The sequence below is a fragment of the Rutilus rutilus genome (genome assembly GCF_951802725.1).
Source record: "Rutilus rutilus genome assembly, chromosome: 6".
Classification (NCBI taxonomy): domain Eukaryota; kingdom Metazoa; phylum Chordata; class Actinopteri; order Cypriniformes; family Leuciscidae; genus Rutilus; species Rutilus rutilus.
Window position 1 is genome coordinate 33,164,135 of NC_140214.1, and position 27,340 is coordinate 33,191,474.

At 43.5% G+C, this 27,340-nt stretch overlaps 1 protein-coding gene across 1 annotated transcript in view; it reads left to right on the top strand.

The window, feature by feature from the left end:
- The first annotated feature begins 1,443 nt into the window (after window positions 1–1,443).
- acap2a (ArfGAP with coiled-coil, ankyrin repeat and PH domains 2a) overlaps window positions 1,444–27,340 on the top strand; it is a 104,051-nt gene continuing 78,154 nt past the window's right edge. Inside the window, exons 1-4 of the mRNA XM_084411820.1 lie at window positions 1,444–1,738; window positions 13,735–13,792; window positions 25,173–25,292; window positions 25,607–25,660. Coding sequence (XP_084267946.1) covers window positions 1,686–1,738; window positions 13,735–13,792; window positions 25,173–25,292; window positions 25,607–25,660 — 285 coding nt within the window. The 5' untranslated portion in view covers window positions 1,444–1,685. The remainder of the gene's footprint in view (window positions 1,739–13,734; window positions 13,793–25,172; window positions 25,293–25,606; window positions 25,661–27,340) is intronic.

A 27,340-nucleotide genomic window follows, 5' to 3' on the forward strand; every position in this document is an offset into this window, starting at 1 on the left:
AAATACAAAAACAAGAAAATAATAAACAATACAGAGGGTTACATTACATAAACATAAAGAATATTAAACTAGCTTAAATGATTGACACCATTGCAGAGTCTTAGGCAGTAGATTTTTTAGAGTTCCTCAAAGAATTTAGATATATATCAAAATCAAAAAAAAAAAAAAAAAAATACACTTCTGAATATAAAACTTGGCAAGAAAAAGTAGCAAGTTAAGAACAAATTTAAAAATGATAAGGGTCTAATTTCAGAGTCACCAAAACATTTTATTTTATTTTTATTTTTTTGGCTTATACAGAAGTTTAAAGATAGATACCTTTTAACAAAGTTTGAAAAGTCAACCCAAACATTTTTGCAATACATACATTCCCAAAACAAATGAATAATTGTCTCATCAAACTGATGACAAAAGGAGCACAAGGGGGAAATACTATTATTAATTTTTGCACATTTATAATTAACTGGGTAGCAATTGTGAATAATTGTAATAGAGACTTCAACCACTTTATTAGATACAAAATATTTTTTTGCTGAAGAAGCCATAAATCTTCCCTTACTATATCATTAAATTTGTTATTCCAAAAACTTTCACAAGCAGGTAAAGAAATCTGAGCTCTATGGAAGCTTGTTTCCGCCACTGAATAATTAATAAATAATAATAATTGCGACTTTTTATCTCACAATTCTGACTTTTTTTCTCAGAATTGCGATATATCAAGTCAGAATTGAGACTTTTTTTTTCTCAGAATTGCGAGATATGAAGTCAGAATTGTGAGAAATAAAGTCGCAATTCTGAGAAATAAAGTCGCAATTGCGAGATATAAAGTCGCAATTCTGAGAAATAAAGTCGCAATTGGGAGATATAAAGTCAGAATTGTGAGATATATTCTGAGAAAGAGAAAAAAAAGTCCGTCTTTTTTTTTCCTTAGAATTGGACTTTATATCTCACAATTGTGAGTTTATATCTCACAATTCTGAGAAAAGATGTCAGAATTGCGAGAAAAAAAGTCAGAATTCTGACTTTATAACACGCAATTCTGACTTTATATCTCGCAATTCTGACTTTATAACACGCAATTGCGACTTTATTTCACGCACTTCTGACTTTATATCTCGCAATTCTGACTTTATTTCACGCAATTCTGACTTTATATCTCGTAATTCTGAGAAATAAAGTCAGAATTGCGAGATGTAGCCTAAACTCGCAATTGTGAGATAAAAAGTCGCAATTATTATTATTTATTTATTATTCAGTGGCGGAAACAAGCTTCCATAGAGCTCTGTTAAGAATTGAACGAATTTTCTTGTTGACAGAGTCAGGGGCATTTAATGCTAAAACGGCTTGCCATAGGCTAGCGTCACGTTGCCTAATTAACATGTAGCCTATGAGATTGTATTGGGGAGAGTGAAGCATTCACTGTAGTAAGACTGGTATCTCCGCTAGTCGGATGGGGCGCACCGCAACTGTAGGCTATGACGGATGCTTTATCATAGGATACATACACAAATAAATACTATGACCATATCAGCAATAAATGCCACCGTGTGCACTGTAAATGAGTTGCATTTCGTGCGTTAAACGCAAAAGTATTGTAAATCATTGTGTGTTTTGTATTGTCCGTGCGCTCTTGGGATCACCTCCAGACATCAGTGCGATTAATAGCCTATCATTATTTCATCAAAATGAAAGTGACGGTGGATTTTGAGGAATGCCTGAAAGATTCGCCACGTTTCCGGTGAGTCTGATGCTGATATCAATCCATACACACGTAAATGATGCACAAAAGCTCTGTATCACTCTCTCCTTATGGATGCAACTGCTGCGTCTCAAAAGCTAGTGAGCTGCCTACCTAGACAATTCTGCTGGTCATCATATGATTATGAGCATGTGCCCATGCTGACTAGGTAGTCAGCTCACCAGCTTTCGAGACAGCTGTAGAGTCTCACCTCACCTGCCGCATTATCAATGAAGAGATGCTTTAGAAAAGAGAAACAAATGGGGGAAAATGTTTCTTTAGGTAAAAAAAAAAAAAAAAAAAGGCTAATTGTGGCGGCTCTCTCTGTGCTTTATGTAATTGTGTTACATTCTGCCATTTGTATATAAATGACATTCTGGTGTGTTTAGGTTTAACCTTGCATGTTTGATAAGGAATGCTATGATATAGGCTACACGTCGGTTTACAATTCTAAAAGTAGTCGTGACATTAATTACACGTTTCTGAATCTGAATATTGTGGTTGTGATGTTATTTCTGTGCATTCCCAACACGTGGATCTTTTACCAGCAACAAGATCAGTACAAGGCCCAGTTCTCTCTCGTTCATTTTCATATTGTTTGAAAATGCAGTAAATGTGCATTCGATTCAAATTTAATGTAGCACTTAATTTTACAGTCCAGTTGCCCATGTACATTATATGTATTTATTACAGTCATTGCAATAACTATAGGTACTAACCCTGAACCTACTCTTAACCCATGTAGTTACCTACCATTACTTTCTTAGGTAAGTACACTGTAAGTACACGTACTGCAAAATAAAGTGCAACCTTACGAATGTAGCCTACAAATTGCCAGATCAACAGTATATTTTGGCAAAGTTATCCCAAGTGTACCATAAAGTGCCTTTGGGACTTCACAATTTCCAAAATAAAAATCTGGAGATTTTCCATTTAACTTCATATGTTATTAAGGAGACCTTTCGATGTTAGAAATGCATATTGGTCAAGCTCCAGCACTTTTTATAAATTAACTGCAAGCTGACAATATACGAGCAAATCATAAAATATGTCCACCCTGTCATGGACAAATTCAAAGTAGAATAAATACATTTTCATTGCATAGTGATTCTAAAATGTAGATCTGCAGAAAGATAATGTGTCCCCTTCCCAACAAAACAATTTAGTTAATAGTAAAAGTCTTGATAATAATGTTACTGCCTAAATATGTGTTGCCCAATAAAATATGCGATAGGCTACTTGCACATTCTTTTCTAAATAAAATCTAACAACAAAGATATTTAGTCAAACTTTAAAACAATACTAACTGGCCCTCATTTGTTTAATAAGAAATCACACACAAGGTTTTGTTAACTTGTTAAAATAATTTTTTATTTTCATAAAAGTTGAAGGTGACAGGGTGGACAACAAGATGACAGGGTGGAACTTGGCATGACAGGGTGGACAAATGCTTAAATGGGTGAACTAGAAGAGAACAGGAACATTAGAGAAACAACAGGAACAACAAGAAAGACACATGAACAAAGACATATGACAAATGAAAACAAACTGAAAGTCCATGAAAACTAAACACACTGAACATACTGTGACACAGATGTGCTTTGACTGTCTTTTTTCCATTTTTTCCATTTTCCCCTCTCTTTCTCAAGGTACTTTCTTCTTCTCTCTAGGTCAGCATCACGACATTCCCTATCTCCTTGCTATCTCAGTTCCACTTAGACTCATTCCTGGAAAAAAATTTATAATATTTCACACCAATTCAAAACGTTCTCTTACAAATTTCCCTTTAATTGGTCCAGCTAAACTAGGCTTGCCTAGTCTTATTCATTTACATTGTTAGGGCTGTATTTTTCAATCAAATTATCATCATCATCACGCCAAAAAAGTTCACGTCCACTCATGTATATAATCTACTGTTATAATATATATGTGTTATAACTGTTCTAATATGTGAAAAGAAAATCTAAATGTGGCAAAAACTGCACATGTCCACCCTGTCATGGAAGGCTTGATGACAGGGTGGACAGTGACAGGGTGGACATTTTTGGTTAAAGTTAGCATTTAATGAACACATGGTGTACCTGCAGTTAGCAAAGTGATTTACTGTTGAAGCTGAACTGTGCACTGTTTAAAATATATATTTAGAAGATTCTGAAAAGCTTTTATATTAATTAATATTTCACAATGACAGGGTGGACATGTTAAGCTTGACAACACGCAGCTACAAACACAATATGATGAAAATTAGGAAATATAAGTGTAGATACTTACTGTCTGTGCAGCAGATGTTCTCTTACGAGAGGTTCTCTCGTATTGCGTAAGTTGCTTACGCTACGGGAAAGTTGTCTTTCCTTAATTTAGTATTCATTGTCAACGCAGTGCAGCAGCCGGCAGACCATGGCAGGCTGTATAAGCGTGCTCATTGGCTGCCCGGCGGCAACTGCTTAAGCCTACCAGTGAGCCCTGTGTGACGTCACACCCTATCAGGGCGCTTCGCGCCCTCCATACCCTTCTAACCGTCAAGGTGGGTGTGGCCAGTGTGTATATAAGGAGGGCTCGTAGGCTGAGAATCTGATTTTCTTGTCTTCAGCGAAGCTCTTCGCATCGCTGGATCTTGAGAGCCGCCGCCGTTGAAACCAGCGACCAGCAAGCCTAGGACAGCGCCTGAAGAAGCCGGCCGCCTTCGCCGCCTTCAGCCATCCGTGCCTGCTACGCTATCCGGCGACATATCCTTTTATTACTGCTGTGTGTGTTCGCCCTGCGACATACACTTTCTCTCATTCTAAAAGAGCTCGAGGCATTTTTCTAAAAATGCCTCATCTTTCCTGCGGCTCGTGCCGCGCCCCGCTCAGCAACGGAGACCGCCACCTCATCTGCGCTCTCTGCCTGGGCCGCGAGCACGCCGCCACCGCACTCTCTACGGGCGGCTGCCCAGAGTGCGAAGAACTTTCAATGTGGACCCTGCGGGCTCGACTTGAAGTTTTCGACCAAGCTGTCGCTCCACCTGTCCCTGCTGGGCCGCGCAAGAAGAAGCGCCGCTCACAGAGACCACCTGAGACTATGAGGCAGAAGCTCGCCGGAGCCCCTCCCTCGAGCTTCTCTTTCGCCCTCTCCGCCCCCCCTCCCGGCCGCTCAACCGCCGGCTCCCGCCCGCGCCGCCGCCGCGTCAGGGAATGAGGCCGTTGGGTTTGACAAGCACGCCTCTGACAGCTGTTCTATCCTGGCCTCTGACAGCGAGGAATGGTCTACCGCCTCCTCTACAGTCCAGGATTCCGGCCGCACTCGAGCAGGAGAGGACGCGGAGCTTTTGCGCCTCCTCACCACGGCCTGACCAGCTGGGCCTCGAGTGGTCTCCTCCTAAGGAGCCAGCACCCAACAGACTCGACGGCTGCTTTCTACATCGCCGCTGCCGTTCGCCAGCGTCCAGAACTGCACCCTTCCTGTCAGAGCTCCACAGCGAGCTCTCTAAATCGTGGAATGCACCTTTCTCCGCGAGAGTCTCTTCCCACGCTTCATCGACGCTCTCACAAGTTGACGGCGCCGCTGAAAAGGGATATAATGCCATTCCCCCCGTGGAAGAGGCGGTTGCAGCGCACCTTTGCCCGCCTTCTGGATGGCATTCAAAGGCCGCCCTCCCGTCTAAGGCTTGCAGGACCACTTCAGCCCTCGTCGGCCGCGCTTTCGCCGCCGCCGGACAGGCTGCATCTGCCCTTCACTCGATGGCCGTGCTGCAGATTCTTCAAGCCAATCTTTATTTGGGCGAGAACAAACATCTCGCCCCCGACGCCGCCCTCGCGCGTCGCGCCTCACACTATATGTTCCCCGTCCAAAGCCACCGGGACACTGTGTGTAAAACGGCCAGCTATCACTGCATGCGAGCCGCCGTATCTAAGCACCAAGAGTGTGCGCGCTGCGCCCGCGCCTCCGTTTCGAGCTCTCGAGCCCGCAACGCGCAACAATCAGAGCTCGGAGGCCATTCTGCCCCTGGCTGCACACGCGAAAGCGTGGGAAGCTATTCCAGGCGTGTCAGAATGGGTGCTAAGCACAGTAAAAGAGGGCTATACTCTGCAGTTCGCTCGCCGCCCCCCGCGCTTTCATGCGCGAACCGAGACGAGAGTGAATGGGTAAGTAGCACATCTACTTCGAGCAGAAATAGCGACACTCCTGTGCAAAGGGCTATAGAACCGGTACCCCCTTCTATGAGCGAGACGGGCTTTTACAGCCGTTATTTCCTCGTTCCCAAGAAGGACGGAGCTCTCAGACCGATTTTGGATCTGAGACATTTGAACAAGGCTCTTATGAGAAGACCGTTCAAAATGCTCACAACCAGACAGATCCTCGCGCAGATTCGCCCGAGGGACTGGTTTATCTCTCTCGATCTAAAAGACGCGTACTTTCAGATCCAGATAATACCCCGTCACAGGCCATTCTTGAGATTCGCCTTCGACGGTCAGGTATATCAATACACCGTCCTGCCGTTCGGCCTGTCTTTAGCACCCCGTACATTCACGAAGTGCATGGACACGGCTCTCGCTCCCCTGAGAGGTCAGGGAATGCGAATTTTGAACTATTTGGACGATTGGCTAATTCTAGCACAGTCAGAGGCAGAGCTTATCGCCCACAGAACAGTGCTTCTCAGCCATCTGGAAAGCCTGGGGCTCACGGTCGACTGGACCAAGAGTGCTTTAGTGCCCAGTCAGTCAACCTCTTTCCTGGGTTTGGATCTGGACTCTGTGGCAATGACCGGGTTTCCAGCCGGGCAGCACCGCACCTCTCAAGACATTTCAGAGGATGCTGGGTTGTATGGCTTCAGCTGCAGCAGTGCTTCAGCTGGGTCTATTGCGTATGCGCCGGCTACAACGCTGGTTGAACGCCCGAGTGCCTCACAGAGCATGGGCTTCCGGCCGCATTCGGATCAGAGTGAATCAGAGCTGCGTTTCAGCACTGAAGCCCTGGTTAGCGGCCGACTGGTACCAGCGGGGAGTGGCAATGGGGACCGTCTCGCACCGCAAAGTTATCTCGACGGACGCTTCCACCTCAGGCTGGGGCACTCTGTTCGAAGGCAAACCGGTCTTTGGCCTTTGGTCAGACCAGGAGAAATCCCTCCACATAAATAGTTTGGAGATGATAGCGGTCGAGAACGCGCTCAAGCGTTTCCTCCCTCTCATACGGGATCACCATGTGCTAGTCCGCTCGGACAACATGTCCGTGGTGTCCTATGTGAACCGACAGGGCGGTGTCAGATCCAGGAACCTGTGCAAACTGACAGAACACCTTCTCATGTGGGCTTATCGCTCGTTGCGCTCGCTGAGAGCCGCGCACGTGCCGGGCCACCTGAATGTCGGCCCAGACAGACTGTCCAGGGACATCATTCCCCCGGGAGAATGGTCCCTGCACCCCCAGACAGTCCAGTTGCTCTGGCGCCTATTCGGCAGAGCGGATGTCGACCTCTTTGCGTCGAAAGACAACGCTCACTGCCCGATATTCTTCTCGAGGAGCAAGGACGCGCTGGTCCAGACCTGGCCCAGCCTCCCGCTGTACGCTTTCCCTCCGATCTCCCTGTTACCACAGGTCATTGCGAGAATCAGGGAAACGCACCACCCAGTGCTTCTCATAGCCCCGCGTTGGGAGAACCAAATCTGGTACCCAGAGCTAGTGAGGCTGTCGCACTTACCCCCATGGCCGATCCCGGTGAGAAAGGATCTCCTATCTCAAGCCGGTGGATCGATCTGGCATCCCCATCCAGAGCGCTGGTCTCTACATGCGTGGATAATCAACGGATACCCGTTGGCCTACCAGAAGGGGTCGTAAACACGATCACGCAGTCTAGAGCTCCCTCTACGAGAAGGCTCTATGCGTCTAAATGGTCTGTGTTCGCTAAATGGTGCGCTACTAAGAGCGTGGATCCACGCACATGTGAGGTTCCGCGGGTTCTCCCCTTCCTTCAAGAGCTGTTGGATAAGGGCAGGTCCCCTTCCACGCTCAAAGTGTATGTGGCGGCTATTGCAGCGTTTGCTGAGACGACGCGCAGCCGTGCAATAGGAAGGAATGAGCTTATCATCCGTTTCCTCAGAGGAGCCAGACGGATGAATCCCCCGCGGCCCCCCTCGGTTCCTATTTGGGATCTGTCCTTGGACCTGGAGGCCCTGAAGGCTTTTCCCTTTGAACCGCTGGAATCCGTGGATCTGAAATACCTTTCGCTCAAAACCGTTTTTCTGATAGCTCTGTCTTCAGTAAAACGCGTGGGGGATCTGCACGCGCTATCCGTTAGCCCTGCATGTCTCGAGTTCGGACCTAATGACTCTAAAGTCATTCTCAGACCGAGACACGGTTACATCCCTAAAGCGATTGGTACCCCCTTTAGGGCGCAAATCATCTCCCTTTCGGCTCTGCCAGCATCCGATAGCGGGGACAGTGATAACCTCCTATGCCCCGTCAGGGCGCTGAGAGTTTACATTACGCGCTCCGTCGCTTTCAGGCGTTCCGAGCAGCTCTTTGTTTCTTTCGGCGGGCGCACCAGAGGTCTCGCCGCCTCGAAACAGAGCTTGTCCAGGTGGATAGTGGACGCGATTGCAGCAGCTTACGCCTCCAAACACCTGCAGTGCCCTTTGGGTATCAGAGCCCACTCCACTAGAGGCATGGCCTCTTCGTGGGCCTGGTCCAGCGGAATTTCTATCCACGATATTTGTATGGCGGCGGGTTGGGCCTCCCCATCGACATCCGTGAGGTTTTATAACCTGGAAGTTCCCGCCTTGCAGGCTAAACTGTTGTCAGTATAAGTGGCATGTATGTTCTGCCCAGTCGTTCATGTGCAGACTACGTTCACGTACTGGCAAATATTTCTGGTATGGCACCAAGGGAAGAGTGTTTTTGTACACAGACCGGCTATGCCGCTCTGTTCCCCACTACGTGCTTGTGTACCGGTGCTGGCCCGCGCCGCTGGCCGCCTGTCCTACACTCGGTTGCGCTGAGGTTATTTTCTCCACACATAGACCGGTGATACCGCTCTATTTTTCCCCTATATGTGCTTATGTACTATGCAGGCCCGTGCTACTGGCCGCATCGTTCACATTGATATATATAGACCGGCTGTGCCGCTCTATTTTATATATGAAGTGAAGTGCCTTGTACATGTGTTGGCCCGTTTCTTGACCGGCCACCTGTTCAGCATGTTGTTTTCCCCGGTCTCCCTGGGACTCATGCACTGGATGCTCGGCGCACACGGCGTTGACAAGGGGTTCCCGTAGCGTAAGCAACTTACGCAATACGAGAGAACCTCTCGTAAGAGAACGTACTCGGTTACCTAATGTAACCTCGGTTCTCTCTAGAAGAGGGAACGAGTATTGCGTAACCGGCCGTGTCGCGCCACGAGCTTTTGCGCTTCAGACTGTGAAAACCAGATTCTCAGCCTACGAGCCCTCCTTATATACACACTGGCCACACCCACCTTGACGGTTAGAAGGGTATGGAGGGTGGAGGGTATGGAGGGCTGATAGGGTGTGACGTCACACAGGGCTCACTGGTAGGCTTAAGCAATTGCCGCCGGGCAGCCAATGAGCACGCTTATACAGCCTGCCATGGTCTGCCGGCTGCTGCACTGCGTTGACAATGAATACTAAATTAAGGATCATTTTTTGGCTTCAGATCTCGAAGAAAGACAACTTTCCCGTAGCGTAAGCAACTTACGCAATACGAGAGAACCTCTTCTAGAGAGAACCGAGGTTACATTAGGTAACCGAGTACGTTTTAACCTCCACTGAAGAAAGACCAAATGGGGGAGGGGATGTCACTGAGTACATCAGTTGGTTTCTTAAAGGGGCGTTTACCCCATAATGACAGGGTGGACAGCAATTTCAGGGACACATGCAAAATGTTTACCATTATTATGAAAATAAAATATAAATAATCAAAATGACTTGTTTTATTAAATAACGTGTTGAGGACAATAAGTACATTCAAAAAGTATTTTAATTTTATGTCATTTAACCACTTTTTACACTCACTGAATTTAGCTGAGGAGCATAGCATGTTGGACATGCCAAAATCACATACATCCATTACAGTGTGGAAATGGAGACATTCAGTTCATTACTGGACTATCAATACATATTTTCAAATCACTGATAATGTTGAATAAACTGTGTTAATCATGTTAGATATTGTATTTTTACTGAAATATTCTAAAATGTGTTCTTGGTTAATTATCATTAGCTGCTTACTATGCATTCTAATAGACTTCTTTTGATGTGACATCAACCGTATATTAGTACAAATTTGACCCAATGAACATATTTCTGGCCAAAGTGTCCTTGAACTTTTTTCTATACATTCTCATAGACTCCTTCTGATGTAACAACGGCCAGAAAGTTGTCCATATTTTACTTATTGAACATATTTACAATCTCATAGACTTCTTCTGATGTTACATCAGCAATATAGTAGTCTAACAAAGACACTTACCTGTATACTAAAAAAAATCTATCTGTGAAATGTATTCTGTGAATTTAAAACAATTATTTATTAATAAGAATCATAACAATTGCAAACTATTAATTTTAGTATTACATAACATGGGCATTGCAAGTAATAAATGCACACACTGTATGCTAACATGCAAATAACATGCAAAGCTCAAACCCCTGGAAACAATGTTCCAGTGGTCTCAAGACCTAGATCAAGACTCAATTTCTGATTCACAGGCCTGTCAAATCAGACCTGACACACTGTACACCTCGCCTAATACATTTGAGAAGTGATCAATATCCCCTCATCAGTATTCATATCATGGATCACTGGAAGGACATCTTAAAGACATCTAGTGCAGTGCTGGGAGTACTCCAGGACCAGGGTTGGGAACCACTGCAATCAATCATGGTCTTGGGGACCCACTTCTCTTCACATTTTGTATGTCTTCCTTATTTAACACACCTGGGGCCATATTCACGAAACATCTTAAGGCTAAAAGTAGCTCCTAACTTGCAGATTTAGGAGAAACTCTTAAAAATAATGGCCGTGTCAGTCCTAATTTAAGGACTCCTACATTTTTGCTCTAAGAGTATTTCACAAAACATTTTAGTACTAAAACCAGCTCCTAAATCAGTGAAAAGTACTTGTAAGTCACTAAGACCAAATCACAAACAATCCTAAAATGCTGTTGCTGGCAATCTGCCTCAGCAATCTGCCCAAAGACACTGTACACCATTGATGCAATAGATGATAAAGCCTTGGGTGCTGAGCCTTTTCTTCATAAATGTAATAAAGAGATTTTAGATTTTTAGATTTTAATCTGCAATGACATAACATAAAGGTTAATTTATATACAGGCAAAATGCATTGAACGATGGAGAATTACAAAACATTGCGGTCAAGTTGAAAATAATGTTCCATCATCTGCCCTTGTGGGCCGCTCGAGTGACCCGAGTTCGAGTTTTGGACTAATTTGTAGCTTGTTTATCGAGGATGCAGGACAACCAGCTAGTAATGTTTTACAGTAATCTAGTCTAGAGGTCATGAATGCATGAACTAACTTTTCTGCATCAGAAACAGATAGCATGTTCCATAGCTTAGCGATGTTTCTGAGGTGGAAGAAGGCTGTTTTTGTAACATATGAAATATGATTTTCCAAGTATTACCAATATTGACAAGTGGCAGCATATATATTGAAAATAGCAGAGGGCCTAACACAGATCCTTGCGGGACTCCATGATTTACTGACGTTATCTTAGATATTTGCCCTTTTAAATAGACATAATTGTAACCATCTCATAGGTACGATCTAAACCAGCTAAATGCCTTTCCCTGAATACCAGTGTAATTTTGTAGTCGATCTAAGAGTATTTTATGATCTATAGTTTCGAACACAGCACTAAGATCAAGTAAAACTAGTATTGAGATACAGCCTTGGTCAGAAGCTATAAGTAAGTAATTTGTCATTTTAACAAGCGATAGATAACATTTTCTTGCAAAGAAAGAGCACAATTGAGCGGACAACTTTTTCTAGTATTTTAGACATAAATGGAAGATTTGAAATTGGTCTGTAATTGCTAATTCATTTTTATCTAATTGTCATTTCTTAATGAGAGGCTTAATAACTGCCAGCTTGAATGGTCTTGGAACACGACCTAGAGATAAAGACAAGTTAATAATATTGAGAAGAGGTTCTTCTGCTACTGTCACACCACTGTATGAACGAGGACACAGAGATAAGGATAACAAAGGTTTATTTAGACACTGTATGCAGCTCCGGATAGCTTGGAGGCACAAATGGTCAAACTCAGGGAATATAATGTAGAACTTAGAGTTTCTAGAATGCAGGAAACAGATAGAGTCACTCAGGGCATGGAACTGGGATACATGAAGCTTGGCAGGTTGAGGCAAACAGGACTGGTCTTGATCTTGAGGGATTCCAGGAAATCACCGGTTAATGAAGCTGGCAGGGAACACACAGAGAGTGTAATGAGAGACTTGAACTTGAGGTATACTTGCAGAATAACAGAGTCGTGGAGAATAGCGCTGGGGAGTCACAGGTGTCTGAAGACGAGACCGGACAGTGAGCTGTGGTGTGACTGGGGTTTATATCCAGAGTGAAGTGATGAGTTGCAGGTGCAGACAATCAGAATTCGGGTGAGTGAGATCGCGACCAGGTGTGTTGAGTTGACGCTGGCTGAGGTGTGCTGAGTGGATCCGTGACAGCTACAGATTACAATTCTTTCAGTAGTTTATTGGGTATTGGATCTAATATACATGTTGGTTTAGATGTAATGATAAGTTTATTTAGATCTTCCTGTCCTATAGTTGTAAAGCACTGCAATTGTTCTTGAGGGGCGATAATTGAGGCTGACTTATAAGACGCTGTCCAAGGTTGTACATTGACAATTTTATTTCTAATGCTTTCGATTTTCTCAGTGAAGAAATTCATAAAGTCAGTAGGACTAAACTGTAATGGAATATTTTGTTCAGGTGATGTCTGTTTATTTGTTAAGCCACTGTACTAAATAAAAACCTTGGATTGTTTGGTTATTTTCTATTAGTTTGCGGAGATGCTCGGCCCTGGCTGCTTTTAGAGCCTTTTTATAACGGTAAGTTCTGTCTTTCCGTGCGTTTCTAAAGACCTCAAAGTGAGTTTGTCTCCATTTGTGCTCTAGATTATGAGTTTCTCTCTTGATAGTGTGGGTAGAACTGTTGTACCAGTTAAGATTAAATAGACCATTTGAACGTGTGAACGTGCTCCTCCCAAAAGATCATTTGTCGCTTGAATTCTGCACTCTCTCTCTCTCTCTCTCTCTCTCTCTCTCTCTCTCTCTCTCTCTCTCTCTCTCTCTCTCTCTCTCTCTCGAGATGCAGACATGTAAGAGGCTGACAATTAGCGGAACATATACTTGTTTAATTAGTGACACTTAGAGTAAATTTTAAAGTTTTTATATAGCAACATTTTTATTTTAAAATCTTTATTTGAATATGGCAACATGCTACCTCGTTCTACAATATTTCTATGATTAAATCACTGACAGAGACCCCTCCCCCATCAGCCAATCACTGTGTGCATTGTTAGTAAGCGTGTTGACATCATCCATAGCCACGAGGTAAACCCCGCCCTTTCTCTTAGCTTAAGACTTTTCTCTATTCCTTAGTAAAAGTTTATCTCAGTAGCTTTGTGAATAGGGTTTAAGAGGAAACTCTTACCTAAGAACTTTTACTGCTATTTAGGAGAAGTGGTAAGATCAAATGTTTTGTGAATACGGCCCCAGATTTAGATCATCAGAGAGCTCCATGAACTGAACTGAGTGTCTCAGATAAGAGAGAGCGGTGGGTCCCCAGGACTGGAACTGAAAACCACTGCTCAAATGGATGGAAAAGGGGAAGGCAAACAATTGGAGGCTTTATATTTGTGCTGCATAAATTCACTGACGTTTTTCCTTCAAATTATTAAAATTTGCATGCAAATTGTTAGATGTTTACTTTGACTATCAAGTAATTTCTGGTATGATGTTTTCCAGGGCCACAATAGAGGAAGTGGAGGGAGACTATGGAGAACTTGAGTCAAAACTTGACAAGGTATGTTTTTTTATTACACCCTGTAAAGGCCTGGCATATGAAATATGAAAAAATAAAACAGTTCATTGAACCTTTGCACAAAACATAAAAAAAAAATATTTAAAAAGTTTGCATTTGTTTGAGTATCATATTTGGACATGATGCTTTTATGGCTCATTTAATATGATATAGGAGAATATGGTGCTCAATACTCGAGGAGGAAAAAACACCCTGAATTGTATTTAGAGACCCAAACTAAGCAAAAATATGCAATTTGGTTTGTCACGGGTTTGGTTCCACAAAAGACAAATGGAGGATCTATGTGCAGCAGGATGGAGTCAATTCCATTCCACATGTATTTTTAAAACATTAAAGTATTGCAAAAGAAAATAGTTTTGCAAGAGAAAAATAAATGATTGAGTTAAAATGTTTTTTGCAAAGAAAAATAATCGCAAAAGAAAAATTAAGTATTGAGAGAAAAAAAGTTTTGCAAACAAGAATAAAGAAACACAAAATATAAATAAAATAGCGCAACAATAAAGATATAGGCTAATTAATAAAAAAAATCAATGACTGCTGTAAATTAAGCTTAAGAACTTTGGTTCTTTCTTTTTTTTTTTTTTTTTTATGGATTTTTAGCAACAATGATTCTGCACCACATCTTTTCCATGGCCCCACCTATAAATTCATTTGCTACGCTCCTCTTAATCTGCATTTCAGTCAAGTTTGATCTCGCTATATCGTTTTCCTTTTGCGTTTCACTTTATGGCATTGTATTGACATGACTGGGGTGGAGTCAAGGGACTGGGGAGTGTACAACGGGCACCATGGCTGACCAGAGGCATGCAGATGGACTGCTTCCTTTTATTTACTAGCATTAAAATGTGCATGGTTTCATTTTGTTAAAAAAAATGTGTATCAACAGCGTTTTCTTAAGAAGAAGGTTCCAACACAAAGTTTACTTCTCATAGGTAGCGATCCGAACAGGCAACAGGGTTACACACACATTGATTATAATGGTGACCGGATCAGGAAATCAGGATACAACGAAACTAATATACTAAAGATAACAAGGTGATAAAGTAGACACAGCTGACACAAATGAACTAATAATGACGGTAGCTAAGGAGACAGATGAGTGACGGTAATCTGAACAAAATGAAAACAAACTGAAAGTCCATGAAAACGAAAATAAACTGAACAGAATGGTGACAATTATGGTGCATTATGAAATTGCACACATACACACCTCTCAGGCCAGGAAGTGGCTCTAATTGTATATATTTTTTGTCTGATAGCTTTCCATTCACACTGTTTAATCCCTCATTTCTTTGATCAAACCTGTCACTTCACCTTCTTTCATTTGGTATCAAATGCCCTTCTTTAAAAAAAGAAACATTCCAATGATCTTTACTTTTCAAAATAGCTCAAAAACATAATCACTCACTCCTGGTAACAGGTGCATAAGGGCTAGCTAGCATGTTAGCTTAGCACAGCATCAAAACATGACAATTTATGAGATTATAGCCATGTTTTGCTCCAAACTCACTTTATAACATCAGTCGAGTGTTTGAAATAAACTTCTGTGATCCAATGTGGCTGCTTATCACTAAATGAGGCAAAAGATCATATTATTTTATAGCATTCTTTACTACCACTGTCTCCTCCACCCATAGCTTGTGTGTGGTTAGCGCACTGGTGCAATTGTTCTGTGGCTGTCATCGCATCATCCAAGTAGATGCTGCACACTAAAGGTGGTTGAGGAGAGACCCCCTGATATAATTGTTGCAAAAAACGCTTTTGGTGTACAGTAGTACATAGTAAAGTGCAATATAAATGCCTCATCATTCATTCATTCATTCATTCATCCATCCATCCATCCATCTTCTACCGCTTATCTGGGACCGGGTCGCGGGGGCAGCAGTCTAAGCAGGGATGCCCAGACTTCCCTCTCCCTAGACACTTCCTCCAGCTCTTCCGGGGGGACACCGAGGCGTTCCCAGGCCAGCCGGGAGACATAGTCTCTCCAGCGTGTCCTAGGTCTTCCCCGGGGTCTCCTCCCGGTGGGACATGCCCGGAACACCTTCCCGGGAAGGCGTCCAGGAGGCATCTGGAAAAGATGCTCGAGCCACCTCAGCTGACCCCTCTCGATGTGGAGGAGCAGCGGCTCTACTCTGAGCTCCTCCCGAGTGACCGAGCTTCTCATCTATCTCTAAGGGATCGCCCAGCCACCCTGCGGAGAAAGCTCATTTCGGCCGCTTGTATCCGGGATCTTGTCCTTTCGTTCATGACCCACAGCTCATGACCATAGGTGAGAGTAGGAACGTAGATTGACCGGTAAATCAAGAGCTTCGCCTTGCGGCTCAGCTCCTTCTTCACCACGACAGACCGGTACAGGGACCGCATTACTGCAGAAGCTGCACCGATCCGCCTGTCAATCTCCCGTTCCATCCTTCCCTCACTCGTGAACAAGACCCCAAGATACTTGAACTCCTCCACTTGAGGCAGGAGCTCTCCACCAACCTGAAGCGGGCAAACCACCCTTTTCCGACTGAGAACCATGGCCTCGGATTTGGAGGTGCTGATTCTCATCCCAGCCGCTTCACACTCGGCTGCAAACCGTCCCAGTGCATGCTGGAGGTCCTGGTTTGATGAGGCCAGCACGACAACATCATCCGCAAAGAGCAGAGATGAAATCGTGTGGTCCCCAAACCTGACCCCCTCCGGCCCCTGGCTGCGCCTAGAAATTCTGTCCATAAAAATTATGAACAGAACCGGCGACAAAGGGCAGCCCTGCCGGAGTCCAACATGCACCGGGAACAAGTCTGACTTACTGCTGGCAATGCGAACCAAGCTCCTGCTCCGGTCGTACAGGAACCGGATAGCCCTTAGCAAAGGGCCCCGAACCCCATACTCCCAGAGCACCCTCCACAAGATGCCGCGAGGGACACAGTCGAATGCCTTCTCCAAATCCACAAAACACATGTGGATTGGTTGGGCAAACTCCCATGAGCCCTCCAGCACCCTGTAGAGGGTATAGAGCTGGTCCAGTGTTCCACGACCGGGACGAAAACCACACTGTTCCTCCTGAATCCGAGGTTCTACTATCGGCCGGATTCTCCTCTCCAGTACCCTGGCATAGACTTTCCCAGGGAGGCTGAGAAGTGTGATCCCCCTATAGTTGGAGCACACCCTCCGGTCCCCCTTCTTGAAAAGAGGGACCACCACCCCGGTCTGCCAGTCCAAAGGCACTGTCCCCGACCGCCACGCGATGCTGCAGAGGCGTGTCAGCCAAGACAGCCCCACAACATCCAGAGACTTGAGGTACTCAGGGTGGATCTCATCCACCCCCGGTGCCTTGCCACAGAGGAGTTTCTTGACAACCTCGGTGACTTCAGCTTGGGTGATGGACGAGTCCGCCTCCGAGCCCTCAGCCTCTGCTTCCTCAATGGAAGACGTGATGGCGGGATTGAGGAGATCCTCGAAGTTTTCCTTCCACCGTCCGGTGATATCCCCAGTCGAGGTCAACAGCTGCCCACCTCCACTGTAAACAGCGTTGGTAGGGCACTGCTTCTCCCTCCTGAGGTGCCGGACAGTTTGCCAGAATCTCTTCGAGGCCGACCGATAGTCCTTCTCCATGGCCTCACCGAACTCCTCCCAGGCCTGAGTTTTTGCCTCCACAACCACCCGGGCTGCAGTCCGCTTGGCCCGTCGGTACCCATCAGCTGCCTCAGGAGTCCCACAAGCCAGCCAGGCCCGATAGGACTCCTTCTTCAGCTTGATGGCATCCCTTACTTCCGGTGTCCACCACCGGGTTCGGGGATTGCCGCCTCGACAGGCACCGGAGACCTTACGGCCACAGCTCCGAGTGGCCGCGTTGACAATGGAGGTGGAGAACATGGTCCACTCGGACTCAATATCTCCAGACTCCCTCGGGATCTGGTCGAAGCTCTGCCGGAGGTGGGAGTTGAAGATCTCTCTGACAGGAGATTCGGCCAAACGTTCCCAACAGACCCTCACAGTACGTTTGGGTCTGCCGAGTCTGTCCAGCTTCCTCCCCTGCCATCGGATCCAACTCACCACCAGGTGGTGATCAGTTGACAGCTCCGCCCCTCTCTTCGCCCGAGTGTCCAAGACATACGGCCGGAGGTCGGATGAAACGACCACAAAGTCGATCATCGACCTCCGGCCTAGGGTGTCCTGGTGCCATGTGCACTGATGGACACCCTTATGCTTGAACATGGTGTTCATTATGGACAAGCTGTAACTAGCACAGAAGTCCAATAACAGAACACCACTCGGGTTCAGATCAGGGGGGCCGTTCCTCCCAATCACGCCCCTCCAGGTGTCACTGTCGCTGCCCACGTGGGCGTTGAAGTCCTCCAGTAGAACGACGGAGTCCCCAGTCGGAGCACTTTCCAGCACCCCTCCCAGAGACTCCAAGAAGGCCGGGTACTCTGCACTGCCGTTTGGCCCGTAGGCACAAACGACAGTGAGAGACCTATCCCCGACCCGAAGTTGCAGGGAAGCGACCCTCTCGTTCACCGGGGTGAACTCCAACACATGGCGGTGGAGCTGGGGGGCTATAAGCAAACCCACACCAGCCCGCCGCCTCTCACCATGGGCAACTCCAGAGTGGTGAAGAGTCCATCCTCTCTCGAGGAGTGTGGTTCCAGAGCCCAAGCCGTGCGTAGAGGTGATCCCAACTATCTCTAGTCGGAATCTCTGAACCTCACGCACAACCTCAGGCTCCTTCCCCGCCAGAGAGGTGACATTCCATGTCCCTAGAGCTAGATTCCGCGTCCAGGGATCGGGTTGTCTAGGCCCCCGCCTTCGACTGCCGCCCGATCCACTTAGCACCGGCCCCTTACGGTCCCTCCTGCAGGTGGTGGGTCCACGGGAGGGTGGCCCCTCATCGCTCCTTCGGGCTGAGCCCGGCCGGACCCCATGGGGGGAGGCCCGACCACCAGGCGCTCGCATACGAGCCCCAACCCCGGGCCTGGCTCCAGGGTGGGGCCCCGGCTGCGCCATACCGGGCGACGTCACGGTCCTCGTTTTTTTTTGCATCATAAGGGTTTTTGAACCGCTCTTAGTCTGACCCGTCACCTAGGACCTGTTTGCCTTGGGAGACCCTACCAGGGGCATATAGCCCCAGACAACATAGCTCCTAGGGTCATTTGCTTTTTTGGGAATGATACCTTTGTACCAGTCGCACTGAGACATTTCAAATGATACCAAACGTGTAATACTGTACGATAATTATTCACATTAAACCATATAGATTCTGGGGTGAATTTGGTGATCTCAGCATGAGAGAGAAGGAATGGGGGAAGAGGGAAAGAGATGTAGATTAGGATGAGGTGAGACTTGCGTCTCAAATGGTGCACAAGAGTGAGTTCAAATGTTAATTTCCTTTGTTCTCTCAGAGAGTTGTCCTCTCTTCCAGTTTTTCCAGTCTTACAAGATCTAGATGAAAATAGTGTCATAGTCCAGCTTAAGTAAGTTCAGTAAATTTATAATTTAGTTCATCTATACATCCACTCTGGAAAACAGTGATGTCATCGTCCAACTCAGTTCAGTTCTCATATAATGGTGTCAATGCAGGCAGATCAATAATACTGTTGAATATTAAGTGTCCCCAACTAAGCAAGCCAAAAGCCAAAGGTGACAAAGGCAAGGAACCGAAAATCCATCAGGTGACAGAATGGATAAAAAAAACCTTGGGAGAAACCAGGCTCAGTCGGAGGGCCAGTTCTCCTCTGGCCAACGAACGAACAGTGTATGATTATGATTCAGGCAGCATTACAGGTCAGAAGTCAGATTGGATCGGAGCATTCAGAATATTTGTCCAGTTCCATCTGGTTGAAGATCGGAGTCATGCCAGTATGTTGAGGATACGGGTTTGTTGAGGATCAGTGCCGTTGGCTGTCGTGTTGATGAGGTCTTCACAGGGGAGAGTCTAGTTGACAATCTCTGCTGACACTTCAGGGATGTGTTGTGATCGTGTCTAGACGCAGGTCCACCATCTGATCTGGATACGGCCTGGACCTGACTACGGTAAACCTCCGGAAAAACAGAGAGACTAATATTAGATGCCATTCTTCTTATGATGTAAGAGTACATCGGATTTTATAGGAAATGTTCCCGGTTCCGGCTGACCTAGTTTATGCAGCCTAACAATCATTTAACTGATTTGAATAATAGAAATTGATAATGTTCTATGTGTATGCCAGGTTAAAGAGTTGTGTTAAGTCTAGATTTAAACCGACAGCCAAAATCTGACAGTGTGTCTGCTTCTCGAACAGTGCTAGGAAGACTACTCCAAAGTTTAGGGTGCTAAATAGGAAAAGGATCTACCGCCTGCAGATTATTTTGATTCTCTTGGTATTATCAGCTGACCAGAATTTTTATATCGCAATAGACGTGAAGGACTATAATGCGTTAAGAGCTCGCTCAAGTATTGGGGAACTAAACCATTTAGTTCTTTGTAAGTAATCAGCAAAATTAAAACATTTATACGATGTTTAACAGGGAGCCAATGGAATGTTGCCAGAACTGGACTATCTGGTCATACTTCCTGGTTCTAGTAAGAACTCTAGCTACTGCATTTTGGGCCTGCTGGAGTTTGTTTATTAAGCTTGCAGGGCAACCACCCAGTAGAGCATTACAATAATCTAGATAAAATAGAATAAAGTTTTTCAGGCAAGAAAGTAGTTGTTTAAAGCTAAAATCTGTGGTTTATTTGTAAAGATAGCAGCTATTTGAAAATTTGATCTGACTTTATCCAGTCAATCACCGGGCACTCATTAACCCCACCTGAAACAGCCTAACCTCAGCTAGTCCTTCTGATGTTTGCCGCTGGATCTGATGTCTCAGTAGTGGTTAAACATGAGATATAATTCGTCTTATGTATGTCTACCTGGCGATCTTTGGTCTCATGAATCTAAAATTTGTTCCCTGGCAAATCGATTTGACTGAGGGCAAAGTGAAGTTTCAGTTCTTTATATACTTAGTAGGGCTGTCAACGTTAACCCATGCAATTAACTTTTGCTCAGTTTAACGCGTTAAAATATTTAACGCAGCATACTTTATTTTTTGTCATCCTTTGGGTAGTGTTACGTGATATGATCCCGCTCTTATTCATGCAAATGCTTTTAAACCATTTAAGCGCGACAAGACAGAAGAGACTGCACTGTCTGTGAATTTGCTGACGCACACACGACACACAGAAAAACGTGCTCCAGTATCGTGCGCACAGACAGCGCACCAGAATCGAGTTCTCTTTCGCGTTTGAACGAACAATAACACACACAATTATGCCAAAATGTCTGTTTTGTCGAGTATCCTCATAAGAGCAGTCTTAAATGAGTTAAATAAAGTCCTAAATGAACGTAAGTTCGTGTGTGAGATCCACGTCTCTGTCATCAGCGGCATGTCTTAAAGTGACAGCCGCCACTAATGCTGTCTGTCAATGAAGTTAATCAAAGAACAAAGGGAACAGAGACAATTACTCACTGCTCTTGACTAAAGAACGTTTGTAGCTTTAATAAGGATTAGTCTATATTTAATTTATAATTTATGCATTGCAGACTGTTTGATAACTTTATTAAATTTCAGTATATGTCCTACCTGTTAGACAGGAAGGGCAAAGGGCAATATGACATGTATTATGGGTTTATGTGAGGATTGTTTGAAGTTCACTTAAACTAGAAGTTATATTTTTTGAAGCCTAATAAATGTTTTTTTTTTATAAAAATAAAATATATATATATACAATTTCAATTACACTGTAATGTTGTAATTGAATGCTGCTTAGTCTCTGCTTATATATAGCTTTCAATTACACTGTAATGTTGGATGGCTATTAATGTTTTTTTTTTATTATTGGGGGGGGGGGGGGTCATTTTTATCCAATACTAATAGCTGTATTAGTATTAGTGACACTGACCTTCATTCATAAAAAGATGCCATTAAACAAGTATTTAAAATATACTGTCTTTGTTGCCTCTACATTAATTCTGAGATTAACTGTGAAATTATTACTTTATAAAATATATAAACCATTATAAACCTAAAAAAAACGTAAGTGTGTTTAATTGCGATTAATTGAAAATGTGTGATTAATCAAGTACATTTTTTTTATCGATTGACAGCACTAATATTTAGGCTATTTAACTTTACCTTTGTAGCCTACTACATGTTTTAACGCCGTCTCTCGTGACACTTTTGTTTGCTCCCTGCTGTACACTTTCATGTATTTTGGAGGAGACGTGGCTTTGGCTCTGAATGGAGGGTGGAATCTTATGCTTTTTAAATTGCTAGCCTCTCCAAAAATTGCCTACCCTACCTTTAAGCAAACACTGTTAAAACGCATTTAGTTAACAAAACAAAACCATACACATTTTAATGCCTGTAAATAAAAGGAAACAATCCAGGAAACATGTCTCTGCTTAGACGTAGTGCCTTGATGCCTTGATCTGTTGTGATCTGCGTCTCAAACTGATTACGTAACTTCGAGGGAGGCATTCCCAAGTCCGTTGTACACTCCCCAGTCCATTGACTTCACCCCCATGTCAAAACAGTGCTATAAAGTGAAACGCACAGAAAAGTGAAGCCTTGACTGAAATGCAGATTAAGAGGAGCTTGCAAATGAATTTATACTGTACGTGTAGCCATGGAAAAGATGTGTTGCAGAATCATTGCTCTTAAAGAGCTTCTTTTACAGCACTGATTTTTGGAAATAATTATATCTTTAGTTTTGCTCTATTTTGTTTATATTTTGCGATTCTTTATTTTTATTTGCAAAATATTTTTTTTTACTCAATTTATTTTTCTCTTGCAAAACTTAATTTTCTTTAGCAATACTTTGTTTGTAGCATGGAATTGACTTTTTTTTTGCTCAATACTTATTTTTTTCTTTTGCAAAACGTCTCAGGTTACAACTGTAACCTTGGCTCCCTGAGAAGGGGAACAAGACTCTGTGTCATGGAGTTGACGTTATGGGAACGCTCCCCGTGTCTGAAAGCCAATGTGTGTTACATGCCAATCTTGATTGTTGGCTACCGCGGTCAGGTGACGTCACAGGTGCGAGTGACGTCACGTCACGCGACGCAGTGTCTCGTTCCGCTTCCTAGGGAACCATGGTTACAGTTGTAACCTGAGACGTTCCCTTTCGAAGTGAAACTCTACACTGTGTCATGGAGTTGGCGCTATGGGAACAAAATACCCACTATGCCATACTGCTCAAATGCCTGCTCATTCTATTGTGAAATTACCAGCGAAAGATTGCCATACAGCCCACCTAGTGACCCAGAACTATCAGCCAAAGGCAATGTATACAGCTCAATACCACCTATATTATGGCATCACATCCAGCTCTGCCCCCTTTGCTTTCTATCACCGATCATCACAGGGGTGTGACTGCCCAGCCTCTTCTGAGGACCAAAAAACGTTGCCGCCGAACCTCTAGGGAAGCACTCTACTCCATAACAGGTCTCCTAGAGAGCTAGTCTATGTAAAGTTGTGCACAAAAACTATGCACAAAGACAAAGATTCTTAACTATTAACTAATTATAAAATATACAATTTTACTTTACACAATATGTGTGTAACACACAATGGTTTTCCCATTATATACAATGCATCAAGTCATTGTCCCTAATTTGCATATTAATGTGTTCTTTGGGCAATATGTAATGAAAACAGAAGTAGCTATAATAAATAATTTGGCAACATTTTCATAATATCTTATAATTCATAGAAATATTGATATATAATTTCTTCCCTATTCACTTATGTCTCCCTATTATTCCTGATAAGCATACTGTCCTGTCCTGGTGTCTTCTACAGTGGACATGAAATTGATGCATGTCTTATAACAGAAAGTCATATTCTGATTTGAAATCCCAGTAAAGTTGTCTTGAGATGTTAGTTTGCGACAAACAATATGAACAGTTGTCCCTGAACTTCTGTCCTCCTCCTTACAGAAGTTCAGACCAGGAGATGCTTAGTTTATTGTGTCCAGTGAGAGCACTGGACGCATATGTCCACAGAGCTGCCCTGTGGAGAAAATCCGATCAAATGTTTGTGTGCTTTGGTTCGCCCAAGAAAGGACTGCCAGCAACCAAGCAGACTCTGAGCAAGTGGATAGTCGAGGCAATCTCACTTGCTCATGGGGCCTCTGGACAGCCCTCACTTTTGGTTGTCAGAGCGCACTCAACAAGGAGTATGGTCAGGGGCTTCAGTTCAAGATGTTTGTGATGCGGCAGGGTGGACTTCTCCGCTTATGTTTGTGAGATTCTACAACCTGGACCTGGATACTACACCAGGTTCACAGGTGCTTTTGTTCTTGTGTGCTTGCATTGATTCACACAGACAGGCACTTGGAAGTCTGGCGATTCGGGTATTCTTTGTTCCCAAAGTGTCAATGACGTTGACGCAGCGTGAGTTCCCTCGAAAGGGAAAGTCTCGGGTTACGACTATAACCCTGGTTCCATGAGAAAAGAGCAAGACGCTACGTCTCCCTACCATACTCCCTGTATCCATGTGATTGACTTGCTTCGGCCTATTAGAAGCTAACAATGTTTGGTCTGGGTGCGCTTTATAGCTTCCTGATCCTGACATTACCCGCCCATGATGTTCCGTCATGCCATTGAACTGATTTCACACACGTGCTTCAGACACAATCACGCAGAGGCATTCCCAAATTATCAATGATGATGACACAGCGTCTCGTCCCCTTCTACAATCGTAACCCAAGACATTTTATTACCTGACCCAATGACAGCAAATCTTGGTTGGTCAGATTTGCTTGAGTCCCTCAGTCCAAAGAGATGGTTACCTATTCAATATGGTATGATTGCAGTTAAAAAAAAAACAAAAAAAAAACTTTTTTTGTGGAAGAACATTTTTGGGCCTCGTTTTTTCTGATCTTTCTACCTTACATTTGCAAAGAATTGTATAAAACATCTTAAATTTGACAAAATGTGGGGACCAGTTTTTAGTTTCTTGCTGAACCACATTGATTGATTGATTGATTGATTGATTGATTGATTGATTGATTGATTGATTGATTGATTGATTGATTGATTGATTGATTGATTGATTGATTGATTGCAGCACAGATTGTTGTTGTATTGCTGTCATTGTCTGTTTTGGATTTTGTTAAAATCATAATAAAAATAATATTCTAAATAAACAAAATGTATTAATGTGAAAAATGTTTTTTTTTTTCAGCATTTGTACATTGACATCACTTAGAAGATGACAACCACTAATAAGCATAATTCTTTATCACTGCAACCTTTGTATCAACTTGGAAACTTTAAAAACGTATGTGTTTGTGTTTACTCATGCATGCAGTGAGGTGGTATTTACTGAATGTGAATACACTGTTTTTCAGCTGGTGAAGTTGTGTATAGGGATGATAGATGCTGGAAGAGTTTATAACCAGGCCAACAAGCAGTTTGTGAATGGAATCAGAGAACTGGCTTTGCAGTCCACCAGAGATGAGGTCATCGGGGTAAGAAAAAGCCCAGACCAGCTGTTCTTTTTGCTTGCTTATTTCTAAATTACACTCTTTAGTAGTTCATCTCACAAACTGTGGCCCTGTCCTAAATTGGGCCTAAGCCCTAACAGTCTGTTAGTCTGCTGAGGCCCCCGCATCAGTGCACATTAAGTGTACCATTTGGGACAGGGTCCTGTTTTTTTTTTTTTTTTTTAAGTCCAGGCTGCGAGTTGTCAGATATGATTTTCTGCTTCTTTGTTTGACTATTTTTGAAAGCACTGACATGTTGATGCAATGCAGTGTGTGATGTTTTTTCTTTCTCTCCTCAGTCCAGTTTAGCAGCATTTGCTGAGACTCTGCAGGAAATGAACAACTATCATACAGTAAGACATTTAAAAAGTTTTAGATATCTGTATGTTTGTGACAAAACGTGTCACCTCAAAGGTATAATATATTCAAACTTCAAAACTACACTGTAAAAAAAGTATGTCTGTGATACTAGTGGCACCAATCAGAATTACAGAAATAAAGCATATTTTCAAACAACTTTGCAAATGCCCCTTCTGCCTCCCCTTACTCAAACATCACAAACACAGCTCTTACGGCTGCTTGTGAAGGCATGTCTCAACGGGTAAAAATAGACTACTTTCAATAAAAGTTCCAACATATTAGGAATACTTTTAGCTGTGTTGCTATGTGTCATTAGTAAGCAATTAAGTAGGCTAACACTCTGTCTAGAGTGACCACAAGCATCTTGCTTACCGTTTCTGACGTATCTGAAGTGAGTGCAGTTTTTTTCACATGATGCACCACAACTCTTTGAGGCTCATCAAAGTAAATCTAAACTGATACATTTGTCTTTCTGAACTGGTTGCTGCACATAGCATCGCAATGACACGTTTGGTTTTGTGTAATCTTTGAAGGTCTAAATGCACCGAATTTCGGTTTGTGCTTCTATAAAAGCAGCTGAATGTCTACCACCAGCTAAACCCCTCCTGGCTCAGCCCTCTACAGAAGCCACGTTCTCCAATCCAATTAAATCAATAACAACAAAATTCATCTTTGCACTGCAAAGGTGGCACAGAAGTTGCATTTGAATTTAGTACAATTACACCTGCATAAATAATGTTGAGAATAATGTAAAATAATGTAAAAATATAATTTTGAATATTTAAATAAGACTTTACACTTTTAAATATGAAACTAAAACCGTCATTAGGTGGCGGCAAATCACTTAATGAGTGAGTCTAGGGAATAATGAACTAAACTGAATTTTTCGAAGCAGCTGATTTTAACGAAACAGTAACGAAACACCGCTGTGTGTGTCAGGCCACCAAACACCGTTGTGAACGGCCAGAAGACATTACAAGTTTTCGTGGATGACTAAGTTTATAACTAATGATTTTTACAACAGAAATGAATCAATGAAAAACTTACTTAAACTGGACAAATTACTTTTTTCTAGAGCTGGTTTACAGCCAAAACAATCTTTGTTCCATTAATTTCCTATTATCACTGTAAAGCTGCTTGGAAACAATGTGTATTGTAAAAAGCACTATATAAATGAAGGTGACTTGACTTGACTTTTTGCTCGGACACACACAGTTCTGTTATGTATATGTTTGGAACTTTCATTGCCAAACACAGCCTTGCCCTACAGTAGCCATGCCCCTCGCTATAGGTTGAACTGGAAAGAAATTGATGGATCTGTGTGAACCACTCTCAATGTTTTGTTGATGCTTGGAAGGCTCTATGTTTAGACTTTTGAGGGAAATAAACGGTCCGTGTACTTTTTGATCATTTCAATGGAATAACGAGAAATGAAAACCTCGTGAAATGAAAAAGAAAAATGTCTTTTTTAAGAAATAAAAAAGTTTATTCGTTTTTTAATTTAGTTTAAAAAATGAAAAAAAAATTCGTTTGTGGTTTACAAATCGATTTATGGGTTCGATATTTCATTTGCACACGTGGGCGGCACTGAAATGCTGATTGGTCAAAACGCTCCGCCTTCATTAAGCTACGAGCTTTTCTTTCTGTCAGGCAGAATAAAAGTCAGTACGAGT